Raw genomic sequence first — 14,780 nt, 5'->3', positions numbered from 1 at the left:
GAACTCGATCGCTTCACCAATAACACATGCAAATTAACTTAACCCCGCTTTTTATTTTTTGTTGCATAGTAAACAAACAAGAAAAAACAAAACTACCATGATGAAAATATTTTGTTTCATTACTAATCTTTGATCTGATTCTGACTGTCCAGTCTGAAACTAAAAGAGTTTACAAAAGTAGTAACATCATATCTAGAGATTGGTAATAGGAGTTGTAATGGAACAAAACACGTGGTGTTGCATGTGTGTGTGTGTATTGCTTTGTGTATGGATAACAGTCATTTATGTCGGGGAAAGAGAGTAGGAACCGGCACCGGCTTTTAAAAGCAAAAGGCAATTTGTAGTTGTACTCTCTCTAGTCTCCTCTCTTCCCTTCTCTCTTTTTTTTTTTTGTTTGTCTCTCTTTCTATTCTATGTGTCTAACTCTAATCAATTTCCAATTTTTTTGATATGTTAAGATTTTACATATCTGAGGACAAAGTTTAAGAGCTTCTCAAATTCAACATTTAGTGTAACTCACCTAAATTACAAACAGTAAAATCTGAACTACCTTTTTCTTCTTTCCTTTTATATACACATATATTGAGACTTAACAGTGTGAAAAATGGACTAATTTGGGTAAAGTAAAAAGAAAGATGTCTGAACGGAGAAGGTAAAGGGAGGGCTTAAGAGGTGGACGAAAAGTTAGTCGTACACCTTTTTTGCAGTTTCTTCTTGTTGGTCACATTATACAAATCACTACACGACAACCCCAAGCTTTTTCCTTCATCATATCAGATTTTTAATTTGTACTTGTGCAGAACCGAAATTGTTATGTTAGATAAGTATGTTAGTTAGCTAACTTCAAGTTGGTTGTGGAGAAGTTGGACATAACCGATTAAGTTTTCTTTTTTTCTTTTACTATTCAAAAATTATAATTTAGGTATAGTCCATTCCTTTACTACGACGTTTTTTACTACGAAATGAATTATGAAATTAAATCAATTTTATACATAGTGGTTTATCAGAAAAAATAGAGTGATTTCATTTTTGTAGATGTAAAAAAGTGAGAGTCGTGACATACTGACATCTATACATGCAAATAAAACATGAGGTAACTAAATACATTATGTATTTACACCAAATCAGTAAATGGTAAATATATTGGAAATTTCAAATGATTTTTTCTGAACTTATGGTAGAATAATAATTGGGCCAAATCTGGAAGAAGAAAATGACAAGGTATGGACAAAACCAAACTTTTGGGGTCTGGTCCTCGATCCAGATTCCTCATGTGCGGTTGTGTGCCTCTTGTCTTTTTTCTTTTGGACCAAACCTATCTCTCGTTTAACCTTTGAACCAATATTTGGGACCTTTGTCCTTTTGGTTTTAACATTTTAAAAGCTAGATTTTTTTTTATTTGCTATCACTAGATTAGAGTTTGGACTCTTGTTCATTGTTAGTTTCTGTTGGGAATCTTTCATTATTGTTCTGATAAGTTGGTATATATAAGGTTAGATATCGATGGATGGTAAATTAGCTTGATGCAAGTTTATGGTTTTTACATGCGGATTAGGTGTCAACTAGATACTATAGTGGAGACGATTAAAAGAGGTTAAGCATTCAAATAACAACTATCATTCATCTTTTAAGAGAGAGAGAGAGATCATAAGTCATTTGAGTCAAGTGCATGCTTACAAGAAAAGTCAAATAAGCACAACTTTTTATATATCTCCGTTTTTATACATTTTTTAATAACCAATTTTTCCGGTTGGTGGCGAGATTGACTCCATGCACAGCTACTACTTTTGAAATATCAAATCACTCACTAAAGAGGATCACTTGTATATGCTATACTAATATGAGTTTTACAAACTAAGTCATTTAATCAAAATCAATTAGTATCGTTTTATTTCATATCCTTTATTTTGAACATTAGCAACAACGAAAAATGTTGACCCTACGTAAGAAGTCTTAGGGACATAAGCAAAAATGTTGTATTATTGTTAGGCGAAAGGTCATCTTATACGTTTTTCTTATATGAGTACTCCTATGATTAGCAAACATTTATAACAATTAATTTACTAAAATTCGCCGTTGTGCTTCATTTTCATTGACTAAAACATGATTAAGATTTATGATTATATGTGTATACGTCAAGTTAGCTTACGCCTTTACTTACACGTACAAACAAAAGTAGTTTATAATGTTTATCTCGAGTCCAAATAAATATACCTTCTTTATACCAAAAAGTAGAGATTCGTTTTCACATAGATATTTATTTATGATGGATATTGTTTTCTCCTCTAAGATGCTATGTAGATGGACAATGAATACAAAAACAGCCATTGTTGAAAAGGCCATAAATGTTTGGATGTACATAAAATGCGAGCCTAATAAAATCGGTGGTTGGATGTCAATTAAGAACCATATACCTAATCCATCTCTCGTCTCTCCCTTTATATATACGCACACAACTTATCAAAGTTGTCCCATCTAACAAAATTCTCTTGTTCTTAACCATGGTGGTTAATCAGAAGATATCCAGCCTTGCATCCGCTATGAACGCCAAGATCATCGGTTCTGGCGAGAAATCGATGGTCCTTGCACACGGTTTTGGAGGCGATCAGTCGATATGGGACAAGATGATACCAGTCTTGTCCGAATCTTTCAAAGTTTTGGTCTTTGACTGGCTTTTCTCTGGAACCGTTAAAGACCAAACTCTTTATGACCCTTCAAAGTATAACTCCTTTGATGCCTTCTCTGACGAACTCATTGCTCTTATGGAGGAGTTGAAGTTTGGCCCCGTCGTGTTCGTAGGCCATTCCATGTCGGGGATGATCGGTTGTGCTGCTTCTATTAAAAGACCCGACTTATTTACAAATCTTCTTCTTATCGGTGCTTCTCCCAGGTAAAGCTCGCTTTTAATGATTAACACTTCCACTTAATTATAATTACGAAGTGAAAATCAAAGACGTGTGTGTAATCCAGTTATGAGGCTATATCATCATTTAGGGTCTGTATATATATTGGATATAGTTAAAAAAAAGAGGTTAATCATGATGTGAATATATATGTAAAAAAAATGAAGAATTATGATTTACGCTCGAAAGAGAGATCTAAAGTGATATACCTTTTCATCGATCGTACAATATTGTTTTGTGAATATGTGTTTCACGAGAAAAGACAAAAACGAAGTATGCTTTACGATAATATACTATATTAGCCGATATTTAATGACTTTTATGTGGATGATATCTATATGACATATGTAATATGTAAGTGTAACTGTTACCAAGTGTTGAACATGTGGACATGATCAGCTTTTAGCTTGTTTGATGAATATGACATATGATCATCACATCTTGTCCTACTTCTATCTTCCCTGCAGTCTACGCATATATACATAGATGCATTTATATATGCTACATGCATATCAATATGTCATGTGTATGTGTGCTTTATATATATTCACATAAAGAAATTTAATACTAGTATTAACTATTAAGAGTAGACATTCATCTCTTATCTCACATCGAAAAATAATTATAAGAAACCTCATATGATGATATATTAATATCATATGAAACAATCTATTAATTTTCCTATATATAGAAAATTATTGAATGGGAATTAATTGTTTGAAGTATCATATTTTGACTGATTACTTTAGATATTTATTATAATTATAGGTGAGGAAGTGTAATTAATGCAACAGTTGATAATGTTTGACTATAAATATACGTCTAATGCAACGTACAAATGAATATAAATAGATGATCAAATTTAGTAACGTTACTAGATTGAAATGCATAAAGGTACATAAACTGTGAGGATTACGAAGGAGGGTTTGAGTCAAAAGACATCGACACGATCATCTCAAACATTGAGTCCAACTACGAGGCATGGGCGGTTGCTTTCTCATCCATTGTGGTCGACCCAAGAGACTCTGTCTCAGTCCAAAGGTTCGAAAAGTGCCTTAAGAAGATGAAGCCCGAGACGGCTCTTGCCTTAGCTAAGATAGTGTTTGGCAGCGACGAGAGAGAGCTTTTGGGACAAGTGTCAGTGCCTTGCCACGTCATACAGACTGGAAACGACGTCGTTGTGCCTGTCTCCGTCGCATACTTCATGCAGGAGAAGATTAAAGGGAAATCGACGGTGGAGATCATCGAAGACGCGATCGGGCATTTCCCACAGATGACATCACATTTGGAGCTGCTTGGAGTCATGAGGCGTCTCCTCGATTTTTAAGGCTCTGAAATATAATTATATAATGAGCTTTGCGTCGGTTGATCAAATATTCTTCTTGTGTATAATATCGTATTACTAGTATATTGAAGTGTGTGTCCATTAGTATATGTTTGAGTAATATGTAACGTGATGGATGTGTAATTTTATTGATAGCACAAAGTAATTGCCATTACTAGATCGTTTTAAAGAAAATATATGGAGTTTAAGTGAAAGTTTTTTCTTTTTCTTTTTGGGTATCAAAGTTAAAGAGATGAAAGTTGTAGGTAGTATTTCATCGGTCTTACTAAAATGCGCATCACTTGGTTTAGTTAAGAGTTAAACTGAATCGGTTCCTAATATGACTCTGATGCATTATACACAGTTCTGATTATGCCTTCGAACCTCCCAGCATGACTTTATATATATTCACGAAAAGATAACGTCGTCTAGTTAAATAGTTGGGACTAGTAATGCAAGAATCCCATGGTGCAGCTAAACTGACTATACCAAAATTCTACTATTATATTAAGAAAAAGTATTATATATTATATTAATTTAAATTTTGTATGGAAAATTTTTTAAATTACTATTTAAAATATGTTGTAATTAGATAGTAATAGATTTGTTTTTGGTTTTTTTCTTTGATAAAAGAAGTTGTAATAGGATAATAGAATTTGTAAATTGTGTAACTTGTTATACCAATATAACCGAACGAGAAACCAAATGCCAATTCGTGCAATGTCGTTTCATTGTTTGCTATTTAAAAATTGTAGTACATGATTACAAAATAACAATTGACTTTTCTGGACGTTGAATTCATTAATTTAAATATGTGTAGATGATCGCAAAATAACAAATGGTGAGTAATGGAATAATTAAGGTTATAGAGACAATTGACAGTGGACGTTGTGTTTTAGCCATTTTGGCAACCTTTGTCCACGAACTACGAAATCATTTTGGTCTTCTTGTATAATACCACTTGAAAACTCCACAAAAATTGATGCATTCTTTAATGTCTTGGTATTTGCATTCAATCAAATATTATTAAGTGGAACCAATTTGACAAAAACAAAAGATTTGACCAAACCAAACTTGACAAATCATCAATGCAATTACGTCGTTGACTTCCTTTTATTTTTTTTAATAGATTAAGCTCGCGGGTTGGTTTAAAGTTTAAACTAAGATAAATAGAATGAGAGTACATTGACTCTGATACAATAATAATCTTTTTTATAAACTTAAACGAGTATTACTTGGTCTAAAGAGCAAAAACATTATCTGGAAATTAGACCGAATCCCATTTGATATTATGGCCTGTGTTATTAAGAACCTTTTGATAAATTATAATTTAACAAAAATACTTATTTATTGCTTGTTTGAGTTTTACTAGATTATTTTGGTGTAACTTGATGTTAAATAGTAACAATAAATTAGTAGAAACGTCAATGTAATAGGTGGCCTTAGTATTTATGCTGGTGCACTCCCCTTCTTTCCTTCGTTTTGGTGCATATTACGTATATTCTCCTCTTTTCAATTTCTTAATATTCAAACAACAGTAATTTTTTGAGCATTTCGTAAGTATATATATTTAGACCAAACATTTTTGTTTTTAAAGATTGACTCATCCATTGTCCAAATTCCGACAAGAAGCAATCAAAACTCAAAACTCTTGGTCTTGGTGGCAGTAGATCACATCTCTGACCTCTTTTCTTATTTTGATTGTGTGGAGAGATGTCATCTGCGCCGTCTCCGGGTTCCACTCCGTCAACTCCACCACAACTTCCTCCCGTTCCTCCTCCCGTCATCGTTCCTCCTATACTTCAGCCTCCCGTCGTTCCTCCTATAATTCAGCCTCCCGTCGTTCCTCCTATAACTCCGCCTCCCGTCGTTCCTTCTCCGCCTCCTCCTACACCCATTCCTTCTCCACCTCCCTTGACGCCTTCTCCTCCGCCTCCGGCTCCTACCACTCCTTCACCTCCCTTGACGCCTTCTCCTCTGCCTCCTTCTCCCACCATTCCTTCACCTCCCTTGACGCCTTCTCCCACCATTCCTTCACCTCCCTTGACGCCTTCTCCTCTGCCTCCATCACCAACCATTCCTTCATCACCTCCCTTTACGCCTTCTTCTCCGCCTCCACCTTCTCCCTTGAGACCTTCTTCTCCTCCGCCTCCGTCTCCCTCTACTCCTTCAACTCCGCCGAGATCTTTTCCATCTCCGCCGCCTCCCTCAACAACACCTCAGTCGGGAACTCTCATCCCTCCACCTCCAGCAAATCCCTCTGGCGGGGGATCTTCACCGCCGCCTTCTTCCCCTTCCGTTGGATTATCAACGGGAGTGGCGGTTGGGATCGCCATCGGAGGAGTTGCTATGCTTGTTGTGGTATTGGCTTTGATTTTTTTCATTTGTAAGAAGAAACGACGAAGAGACGAAGAAGCACCTCCTGCGCACTTAGGTAAAAACAAAGACCTAAACTACATTAAATCAATAAATCAAATCTAGAACTAATAATTGTGTTCCTCATTTTCTACGATTTATCTACATTTTCTTTGCATGTATATTTGATTTTCTAATATGTAGGAAAATTAAGTATATTAATATTCATTTTGAGAAATTAATTAAGTTATAATACATTTTGTTTTAACATCTTTAAACTTGTATATGGTGGATACATAGAGAAACCGTTTTATACAGATTTGATGTTCTTGTGTTTGTCAGCTGGAGGCCCTTACCGTGGACATCAGCATCAAAATACATCACCGCCACCACCGATGCCACCCTCTGCACCACAACGTCGGCCAAACTTCATGAGCAGCAGTAGCAGCGGCGGCTACGACTCAAACTACTCGGATCAATCAGTTCTTCCTCCACAATCTCCAGGGCTTCCATTAGGCATCTATCAAGGCACTTTCAACTATGAGGAGCTGTCTAGAGCCACCAATGGCTTCTCTGAGGCCAATTTGTTAGGACAAGGCGGTTTCGGATACGTGTTCAAAGGTATGTTGCGCAATGGGAAAGAAGTTGCTGTGAAACAGTTGAAAGAAGGGAGTGCTCAAGGGGAGAGAGGGTTTCAGGCAGAGGTCGGGATCATTAGCCGAGTTCACCACAGACATTTGGTTGCTCTTGTCGGTTATTGCATTGCGGATGCTCAAAGATTGCTTGTCTATGAGTTTGTTCCCAACAACACTCTCGAGTTTCACCTCCATGGTTAAAAAAAAAAAAGAAACTAAACTCTTCTACGTACAGTTTACTGCATGCTTTACTGGGTTCAACCGTTCAATTAGTAATTATTTTTTTTTTGGGAATTGAATTTGCGATAGGGAAGGGACGGCCTCCAATGGAATGGAGTTCAAGATTGAAGATTGCTATTGGTTCTGCCAAAGGATTATCATATCTTCATGAAAATTGTAAGTCGAAGATATGAACAATATGTATAACTTTTAAAAAAATAAGGCCATGTTTGTTTTATTATTCACAACGCATGTATGTATATGTATTTGCAGGCAATCCTAAAATCATCCACCGTGATATCAAGGCGTCAAACATATTGATTGATTTCAAATTTGAAGCAAAGGTATTGTTTATCTTGTTTTTTTTTGTTCTCCTTTTTAATATATCCATGCATGAAGGCATAATATGTAACTTCGAATGATTTTTTGGTGAAAGCATATTTGTATTTTGTGTCTCTCTTCTATCTTTTAGGTTGCTGATTTTGGTCTTGCCAAGATTGCTTCTGATACAAACACTCATGTATCTATACGTGTGATGGGAACCTTTGGGTAAATATAATCTCGAAGCTACTAAATACGTACATTTACGTAGTTTGTGTGAATGTTTACATATTTTGAACCTTTTGGTTTTGGATATTAGGTATTTGGCTCCAGAATATGCTTCAAGCGGAAAGCTCACAGAAAAATCTGACGTCTTCTCATTTGGTGTTGTGCTTTTGGAGCTAATAACCGGTCGTCGTCCTATTGATGCAAACAATGTCCATGCAGATAATAGCTTGGTTGATTGGGTAATTAATATAACTGCCAATAAATCTCAACATTCACATTAAGTTTTACAATATCTATGTGTGTGGATAATTTGAACAGGCACGACCTTTGCTTAACCAAGTATCCGAGGTAGGCAACTTTGAGGCTGTGGTTGATACAAAGCTGAATAATGAGTATGACAGATGGCTCGCATGGTTGCTTGTGCCGCAGCTTGTGTCCGCTCTACAGCTCGCCGTAGACCTCGCATGGACCAGGTAACTTAGTAATCATTTTTATTTTTTTTAATTAGGGTAGACATTTGGTTTTCCAGTTTTCAAATATTTTATATTGAGCTATACGCCTAGAATTAATAGATTTTTTTGTTTTGTTTTTGGCTTTCAATACAAAAACTATCAAAAATAAATAAATAAATATACCTAAATTTAATAACAATTATTTATAGATGTTGTATATATAATTATATTTGTCTATAGTATGAAATTAAAATAAAATCTAACACATAAAATGAATGGTTTATTTGGGTCCGTTCGGTTGTACTAATTTCAGTTCTGTTTTTTTTTTGCCTAGCTAAATCTTTTGATGTATCTAAGCAGCACCACTTGATCGATCAATGTGCCAACATGTTTTAGCTACATTTTTTTTTTTCATTTTGTAAAATATATATTAGTCATTTAAAATGTTTATAGTGCTAATCGAATGAGTGATTGGTGTAAAAAAAAAACGAGCAGGTTGCACGTGTGCTGGAAGGAAACATATCACCGTCAGACCTGAACCAAGGGATCACACCGGGTCACAGCAATGTGTACGGCTCATCCGGAGGAAGCACAGATTATGACTCGAGCCAAGACAATGAAGGCGTGAACAAGTTTAGGAAAGTGGGACTTGAGACTCAAGATTTGTATAGTAATCCAATCAGTGAATATGATTTGTATCCATCCTGGTCGAGCACCGAGATTCAGACCACACGGGAAATGGAGATGGGCAATGCTAAAAGACCCGGTCAAGGTTATGGTTAGTGAGACAAGAAATTACAGAGTTTTTTTTTTTTTTTTTTTTTTTCTTTTTTAATTCTTTGTTTAATTATAAAGATTTGGGTAGATGTCTTAAGATTAACTCTAACTGAACTACGATCTTATATTGATTTTTGTATTTTGTTTTTCCTTTGGTTTCTTTCCCTAGAAGTTAATTGTAATACTAATATTCAGATTGAGGTTGGATTCTTGAAAAAAAAACCAAAAAGAAGATTGAGGTTTGAAGTTGAAATGTTATATTTGGAAACTGAACTCTAAATTAGCTGGTTATATGTGCGCTTCTGCTTAGGGCTCGAAATCGTCATCAACTTGGAAGTTACCTTAGTTCAGAACTATCTCGATAATTGGGTAGGATTCCACAAACAAGATCCTTGATTGGAATATGATGTGTTAACCCACCAAGAAGTAAAAACAAATCCATAAGCAAACCTTCTTCACATATTAGACTCCAAATGAAAACATAGTTCATGAAATAACAACATTAGTTTATAAATTAAAAAATATGATGTTTTATAACAACCCAACATCCCTTGAAATCAAAATATATTTACATACTCTGTCGGATTAGTAAACTCCAAGTTAAGGTCCACACGAAATTTTTTAAAAAAACATTAGTAGTTTATAGAGAAATAATTAAGAGTCCAAATATGGGGTAATGTAACCCTCTTTAATATGATCGAAATTTGTTTGAATTTTTTTAGTACTACATTTATAATTTTGCATTATTATTTTTGTACACTTGCAAATTATTTTTTTCATTTTTCCCTAAACTACAGAAAATATAGAGTTTGAATTATATTATTATACAAAACTCTAATAGTAATCACTATTGGGCCTGTTTGTATTGGGGTCGAACGACATATTTCCAAACTAGTGAACTCTTCAACCGAATAGAGGTATTTTGAACTTGTGTTAGAACTTTCTCTGAAGTGTGTTATTTTCGCCTCCTTATCTCTCACTGTTTCAGGTTTGGACCCTCTTGATCATCTCACTTGATCTCAGGTCCAACACCTTTCACAATTATTCTCTGTTTCCCATCTCCTCTTGTTTCTCTGTTTTGGTTTCTTTGTTCTAGGTGCAAAGCAACAATAAACGTTTGGAAACTAAAGAGAGATAAGAGAAGTTTGAAAGACTACATTGCTAACATAGTAACATTGATGATTGATCACTATAGACACATTTACAAAACACTACACTTACACACACATACATATAATGGTTTCTTATGGTATCTCTGTGTGAGTTTCTGCAAGACCAAAGTAAATTTTGATCTCTTAGCAAATAAACCCCAATTCCCGCAAATGGGTAACCTTTAAGGTGATTGATTATATTGTTTCCATAAAGGTGTTCGTTTGCAAGCTTAAGACAATAAAGGTGTTTGTTTGCAAGATTATATTGTTTCCTTTAAGATGTTCGTTTGGAAGCTTAGTTTCAGAGAAAATTGTTTTCTTTTGAGTCGCTTTTCAAAGGAACTTGCTTGCACTGTGGTGCATGTTGTACGAAAACTCTCAACAGGAAGGACTAACATATACATGTCGTAGTCACATATTGTTGTAAGATTTTAATGTTTCGCTGCATATTATATAGATACAAGCTGTGGTCATGGTTTGTACTTTGTACTGTGGTTCTGTTGCAGGAAAAACACAGTAACGTTATTTGTAGACACGCAACATGTTGAAAGGCTTTAAACTTTCCTCTTTTGTTTATGTTACTTGCAAATGATATCTAAGAAGAGGAAACTTAGGCTACACATTGGTTTAGCGATCATCGGTTGTTCACATTCGGGAGCTGTAGGAGGTTTAACAGTACTAGAGAACAAGCCCAAGTTCTGATGGCTTCAGTGCACTTCTCAAACGGTAATTATAGAGATAGTAGTGCCTCAGTCCATTTCCTGATTTAAACCTACACTCTTTCAAGAAACTCGTATTCTGCATCGCCTCCGACGCGTAGAATACATCACAACCTTTTTGCTTAGCGACGATCAGTGCATCATTCATCAGCTGGGGAAACGAGGTCACTGTCGCTACATTGTAGTAAGAATAAGCATACTTCACTGTTGCGGACGTATGGTCACTGGTGAGCGTTGCAGGGAAAGTGTAGAAGCTGCAGAAGTCAGTGACGTCATGAGTTTCAGGGCTTACAACTAAGTAACTGTAGATGACATTTTCCCGTGGGAGAAACAAGTGCTTGACATCGTCTTCATCAAAGTCAGCCGCAAGTTCAAACTGGGAGAGGTAGTTCCTGAGCAACTCTGTAACAGCAGGGACATCACGTCGTTCCATTTGCCTAAACCCAGGAGTGATGGGTGCATCTGGTAACTTGTACAATTTGATGGTCATGCTCCTTGTCATTCTTTCACTAAACCTTACTGCCTCATCCTGTGACCTCTGCGGGTTCAACATTCTGACCCAGTATCGGCAGCTGGTCACTGGTTTAGAAAGTACATCAACACGTGAGGTATAAACACCTTGCCATATATTCTGCAAGCGAACCCTTCTAGTCACCTCCTTGATCATGACAGGAGCAAGTCCCTTAAACCTGAGCTTCTTGTGAACACACAAGAAAATGGCCTTTGCCATTTTAATAACCTCATCACGCACCCTGATTCTCATTGGCACACCACCGATGAAAGCAACGAGTTTCTTCGAGGTCTTGACACGGACTCCAACATGCCAGCTCTGGTAATAACCAGGTGGACACATTGCCCACCTCAGAAACTCTCTGGGGTAATCAGCCACTAACGCAGAATCAGAATAGTGTGCTTTCAAAAAGTTGTACACCTCTGAACACCCATCATCAGAGCTCAAATCACATATGGTCCATTCGAATTGACCAGGAAGGTTATACGGCTCTTGCCTGACCTTAGCTACCAAAGTTGCGGGCTCTATTGGGCCTTCAGGCAAACTAGTAGCGTCCTTAAGCTGCGCAACAGGTTGAGTCTCCCAGAACTTTTGGGTCTTTGTATGCGGTTGTAGTAACATTCCAACAATGGTTTTAACTGCAGTATCGTCCTTGGGTAATGGAACTTGTGAGTTCTTGGCATCAGCACCTCCTAGTTCGTCCTTCTCAGGATTTGGGTTTGGATCTGACATTGTGATTGTTTCTCGTCTGCAACAAAAAAAGGTTGATTGCTCAAATCAATGAATACGCAGCGTTATTAAGCTAGCAGGCATAAAATAGCTCTGGAAACAGCCATGAATAAAAAAAAAATCGAAAACGCTATACACTATGAAGCACAAAATTAGTAACCCTAGCTATCCCAAAATCTCTATCCGATTTTGCAAAATCGAGTACCGGATCTACAGATCGAGTTAGATATCTCCATATAAAATGAAACGGCACAAAGATCCCTATGGATACAAAGCCATGAACCGAAACAATAACAAAACCTAGAAATCTGAGTCCAGCGGATAGTATGATCAAGAGTGACAAATTTTGCTTACCAAAAGCGTCGGGTTGAAGAGAGAGAGCAAGAACCGGAAGTAGGTCGCCGGAAGTAGGTCGCCGGAAAATAGTTGAGCTACTACTCTCGGAGGCTACTGAGAGAAAACACAAAATTCGAAACTTCTAGAGAAAGAGAGAGAGAGAGAGTGGCGAGTCCTGAAGATGATGAGGACAACGTAGAAGTGTTTAGACGATTGTGACCTTGAGATTCTTTCAAGACTTACCGTCAGATTGAGCCGAGTCTACGTGTCATCATCCCGCCTGTTCAAACATTTGCCGCCATAATTCCCTCCTCAAAAACCAATCTTTTTAAACCCGAACCGGATTTCGAACCGGACTGCCTCTCGGGTCAATGGGTTAACCGATTAAATTAATTAACAGTTTATAATATCATTATATATTTTATAAATATAAATATAAAAAAACAGTTTATACTTAAATGTTAAAATTATGTTTTATAACAATAATCATGAAGTGATTAAACATTATTAATCTAAATAAATTATTAAAATGTTAATTTAATGTTATTTTATTGCTATTGTATTATTTTAGCTGCATATATATCATGTTGTATCACTGTATGAACTTCACTCTTTTAACGTTTTGATTGAATGAATATTCTTGTTTGACAAAAAAAATAATAATAAAAGTTGGAACATCATTATAAAGTAAAATGACAAGAAAAAATCATTTAAATTTCCATTATTCCAAACAAAAACAAACAAAGACAGAATTTTAGAATGACGAAATAAAATTATTTCATAATGTCCACATTCCTAAAATAGATAAACAAACATAACTTGAAAATTTTCATACCAGCATATATAGTAGCGCCTATATAAGTCTAGAAATGATTATTTTTAATCTCTTACCAAACCTTAATTCATATCAATCGGCATCACATCATCATTATCTTCCCCATCGGTTGCTTCCTTAGGCGGTGACTCTCTACGAATACCATTACTGATTTCTATAGTGTTGCTCCTTCTTTGAAATTGTGAGTCGCCATTGTTAACCATGCTTCCTTTCTCTTTGACCCCAAACTCAGGATTCATGAAATCAAATGGGCATTGGTTGGGTTGACTCATAGCCATAGTTGGATTGTTGTTGGTGTTATGATGTTGCAGTGGTTGAGAAACCGACCCAACCAAACCATGGAAAGATATCACAGGAGCTCCAATCGGCTCCATCTCCAATCCATTGATATCATTTCCTTGGAATGGAAACCACTGATCTATCAAGTAGCAACTTTGATTCCCCGATATTGCATCATTAATGTTAATCTCTTTCCTTGCTTCATTAGTATACCAAGCTCTCTCATCTTCTTGACGACCTCTTGCAAAAACATCATTCGTAGTGGTCTCAAACTCCTCAAATTTCCTTTCAAATAAAGGAACTGGTGGATCTCGAAGAGGAGAATGTTGCACGAAATGTAGCCTCTTCCTATGCAGTATGACTTTATCCTTTGAGAAAGATATCAATGCATAGATCTCATTTAAGTCAAGATCTGCAATACTACGACCACGATGTAGTTGCAACATCATCTGATCAATCGCATAATTCTGGTTCTTCTTATGGGTTTTCATCAATTGCTCTTGGACCTTCTTTGTCTTCTCTTTCAGGTATGACTCGAGACTCGTCTCTTTTCTCTTCTTCTCGATCTCTGGTAAGGCAAAGAAATCGTCTAGGAGGTCACGAGCCTGCTTAAGAGATGGCCACACCATTGGATAATCCTCCTCAGGGCTGAACATGATGATACACGCCTTAACATCACACAATATGGTTACTTCGTGTATCTTTTTCAGTAACCCTTCCCTCCTTTTTTTCGAACGTATGACTCTTGAGTTGTCATTCTCTATCCATGCAAGTTTTATTTTTTTTCTTGCCATGGTCACTCTCTTAATTTGATCTCTCTCTCTCTTTATGAGTTTTTGTGCTTTGTTGGATATGTGAAAAATATGTTGCTAGAGTTTGTTTAAATAGAATTGGGATAAAGAGAGAATGTTTTTAACACGGTGCCAGTCAAAAGAAAGAGATAAGATGTAAAATTTATTACTGTATATAGGAGAATAATATAATCTTTTTGGTCATAGTCAAAACA

The 14,780-nt window shown here is 36.1% G+C and overlaps 3 protein-coding genes and 1 pseudogene across 4 annotated transcripts; 2 read left to right on the top strand and 2 right to left on the bottom strand.

Moving 5' to 3' along the window:
- The first annotated feature begins 2,234 nt into the window (after positions 1-2,234).
- LOC104746980 (karrikin insensitive 2 receptor CA) lies at positions 2,235-4,442 on the top strand. Its single transcript, XM_019236562.2, has 2 exons — positions 2,235-2,890; positions 3,798-4,442. The coding sequence occupies exons 1-2, from the start codon at positions 2,502-2,504 to the stop codon at positions 4,228-4,230; spliced, it is 822 nt and encodes a 273-aa protein (XP_019092107.1). The 5' UTR covers positions 2,235-2,501; the 3' UTR covers positions 4,231-4,442.
- Positions 4,443-5,835: 1,393 nt separating this feature from the next.
- LOC104746979 (proline-rich receptor-like protein kinase PERK2) lies at positions 5,836-9,443 on the top strand (annotated as a pseudogene). Its single transcript, XR_015582381.1, has 8 exons — positions 5,836-6,661; positions 6,925-7,413; positions 7,527-7,613; positions 7,710-7,780; positions 7,909-7,985; positions 8,077-8,224; positions 8,304-8,458; positions 8,933-9,443. The product of XR_015582381.1 is annotated as a proline-rich receptor-like protein kinase PERK2 (transcript).
- Positions 9,444-10,907: 1,464 nt separating this feature from the next.
- LOC104746978 (putative glycylpeptide N-tetradecanoyltransferase 2) lies at positions 10,908-12,871 on the bottom strand. Its single transcript, XM_010468540.3, has 2 exons — positions 12,679-12,871; positions 10,908-12,343 (listed from the first exon to the last, which is right to left on the bottom strand). Exon 2 carries the CDS (start codon positions 12,325-12,327, stop codon positions 11,044-11,046), a length of 1,284 nt encoding a protein of 427 aa, XP_010466842.1. The 5' UTR covers positions 12,328-12,343; positions 12,679-12,871; the 3' UTR covers positions 10,908-11,043.
- Positions 12,872-13,353: 482 nt separating this feature from the next.
- On the bottom strand, positions 13,354-14,625 carry LOC104748531 (uncharacterized). The gene has a single exon (XM_087489523.1). The coding sequence runs from the start codon at positions 14,566-14,568 to the stop codon at positions 13,558-13,560; it is 1,011 nt and encodes a 336-aa protein (XP_087345649.1). The 5' UTR covers positions 14,569-14,625; the 3' UTR covers positions 13,354-13,557.
- Between the last annotated feature and the right edge of the window lie 155 nt (positions 14,626-14,780).

The sequence above is a fragment of the Camelina sativa genome, chromosome 15 (genome assembly GCF_030686135.1).
Source record: "Camelina sativa cultivar CO46 ecotype springtype chromosome 15, ASM3068613v1".
Lineage (NCBI taxonomy): Eukaryota > Viridiplantae > Streptophyta > Magnoliopsida > Brassicales > Brassicaceae > Camelina > Camelina sativa.
The sequence above is the reverse complement of the archived record's forward strand: the minus strand, read 5'-3'. Positions and strand labels throughout refer to the sequence as shown.

Excerpts from the sequence above, each read along its gene's own strand:
- LOC104746980 (XM_019236562.2), top strand. The coding sequence starts at position 2,502 with ATGGTGGTTAATCAGAAGATATCCAGCCTTGCATCCGCTATGAACGCC. Across the intron at positions 2,891-3,797 it reads CTTATCGGTGCTTCTCCCAG|GTACATAAACTGTGAGGATT; the intron begins GTAAAGCTCGCT and ends AAATGCATAAAG.
- LOC104748531 (XM_087489523.1), bottom strand. The coding sequence starts at position 14,568 with ATGGCAAGAAAAAAAATAAAACTTGCATGGATAGAGAATGACAACTCA.
- LOC104746978 (XM_010468540.3), bottom strand. The coding sequence starts at position 12,327 with ATGTCAGATCCAAACCCAAATCCTGAGAAGGACGAACTAGGAGGTGCT.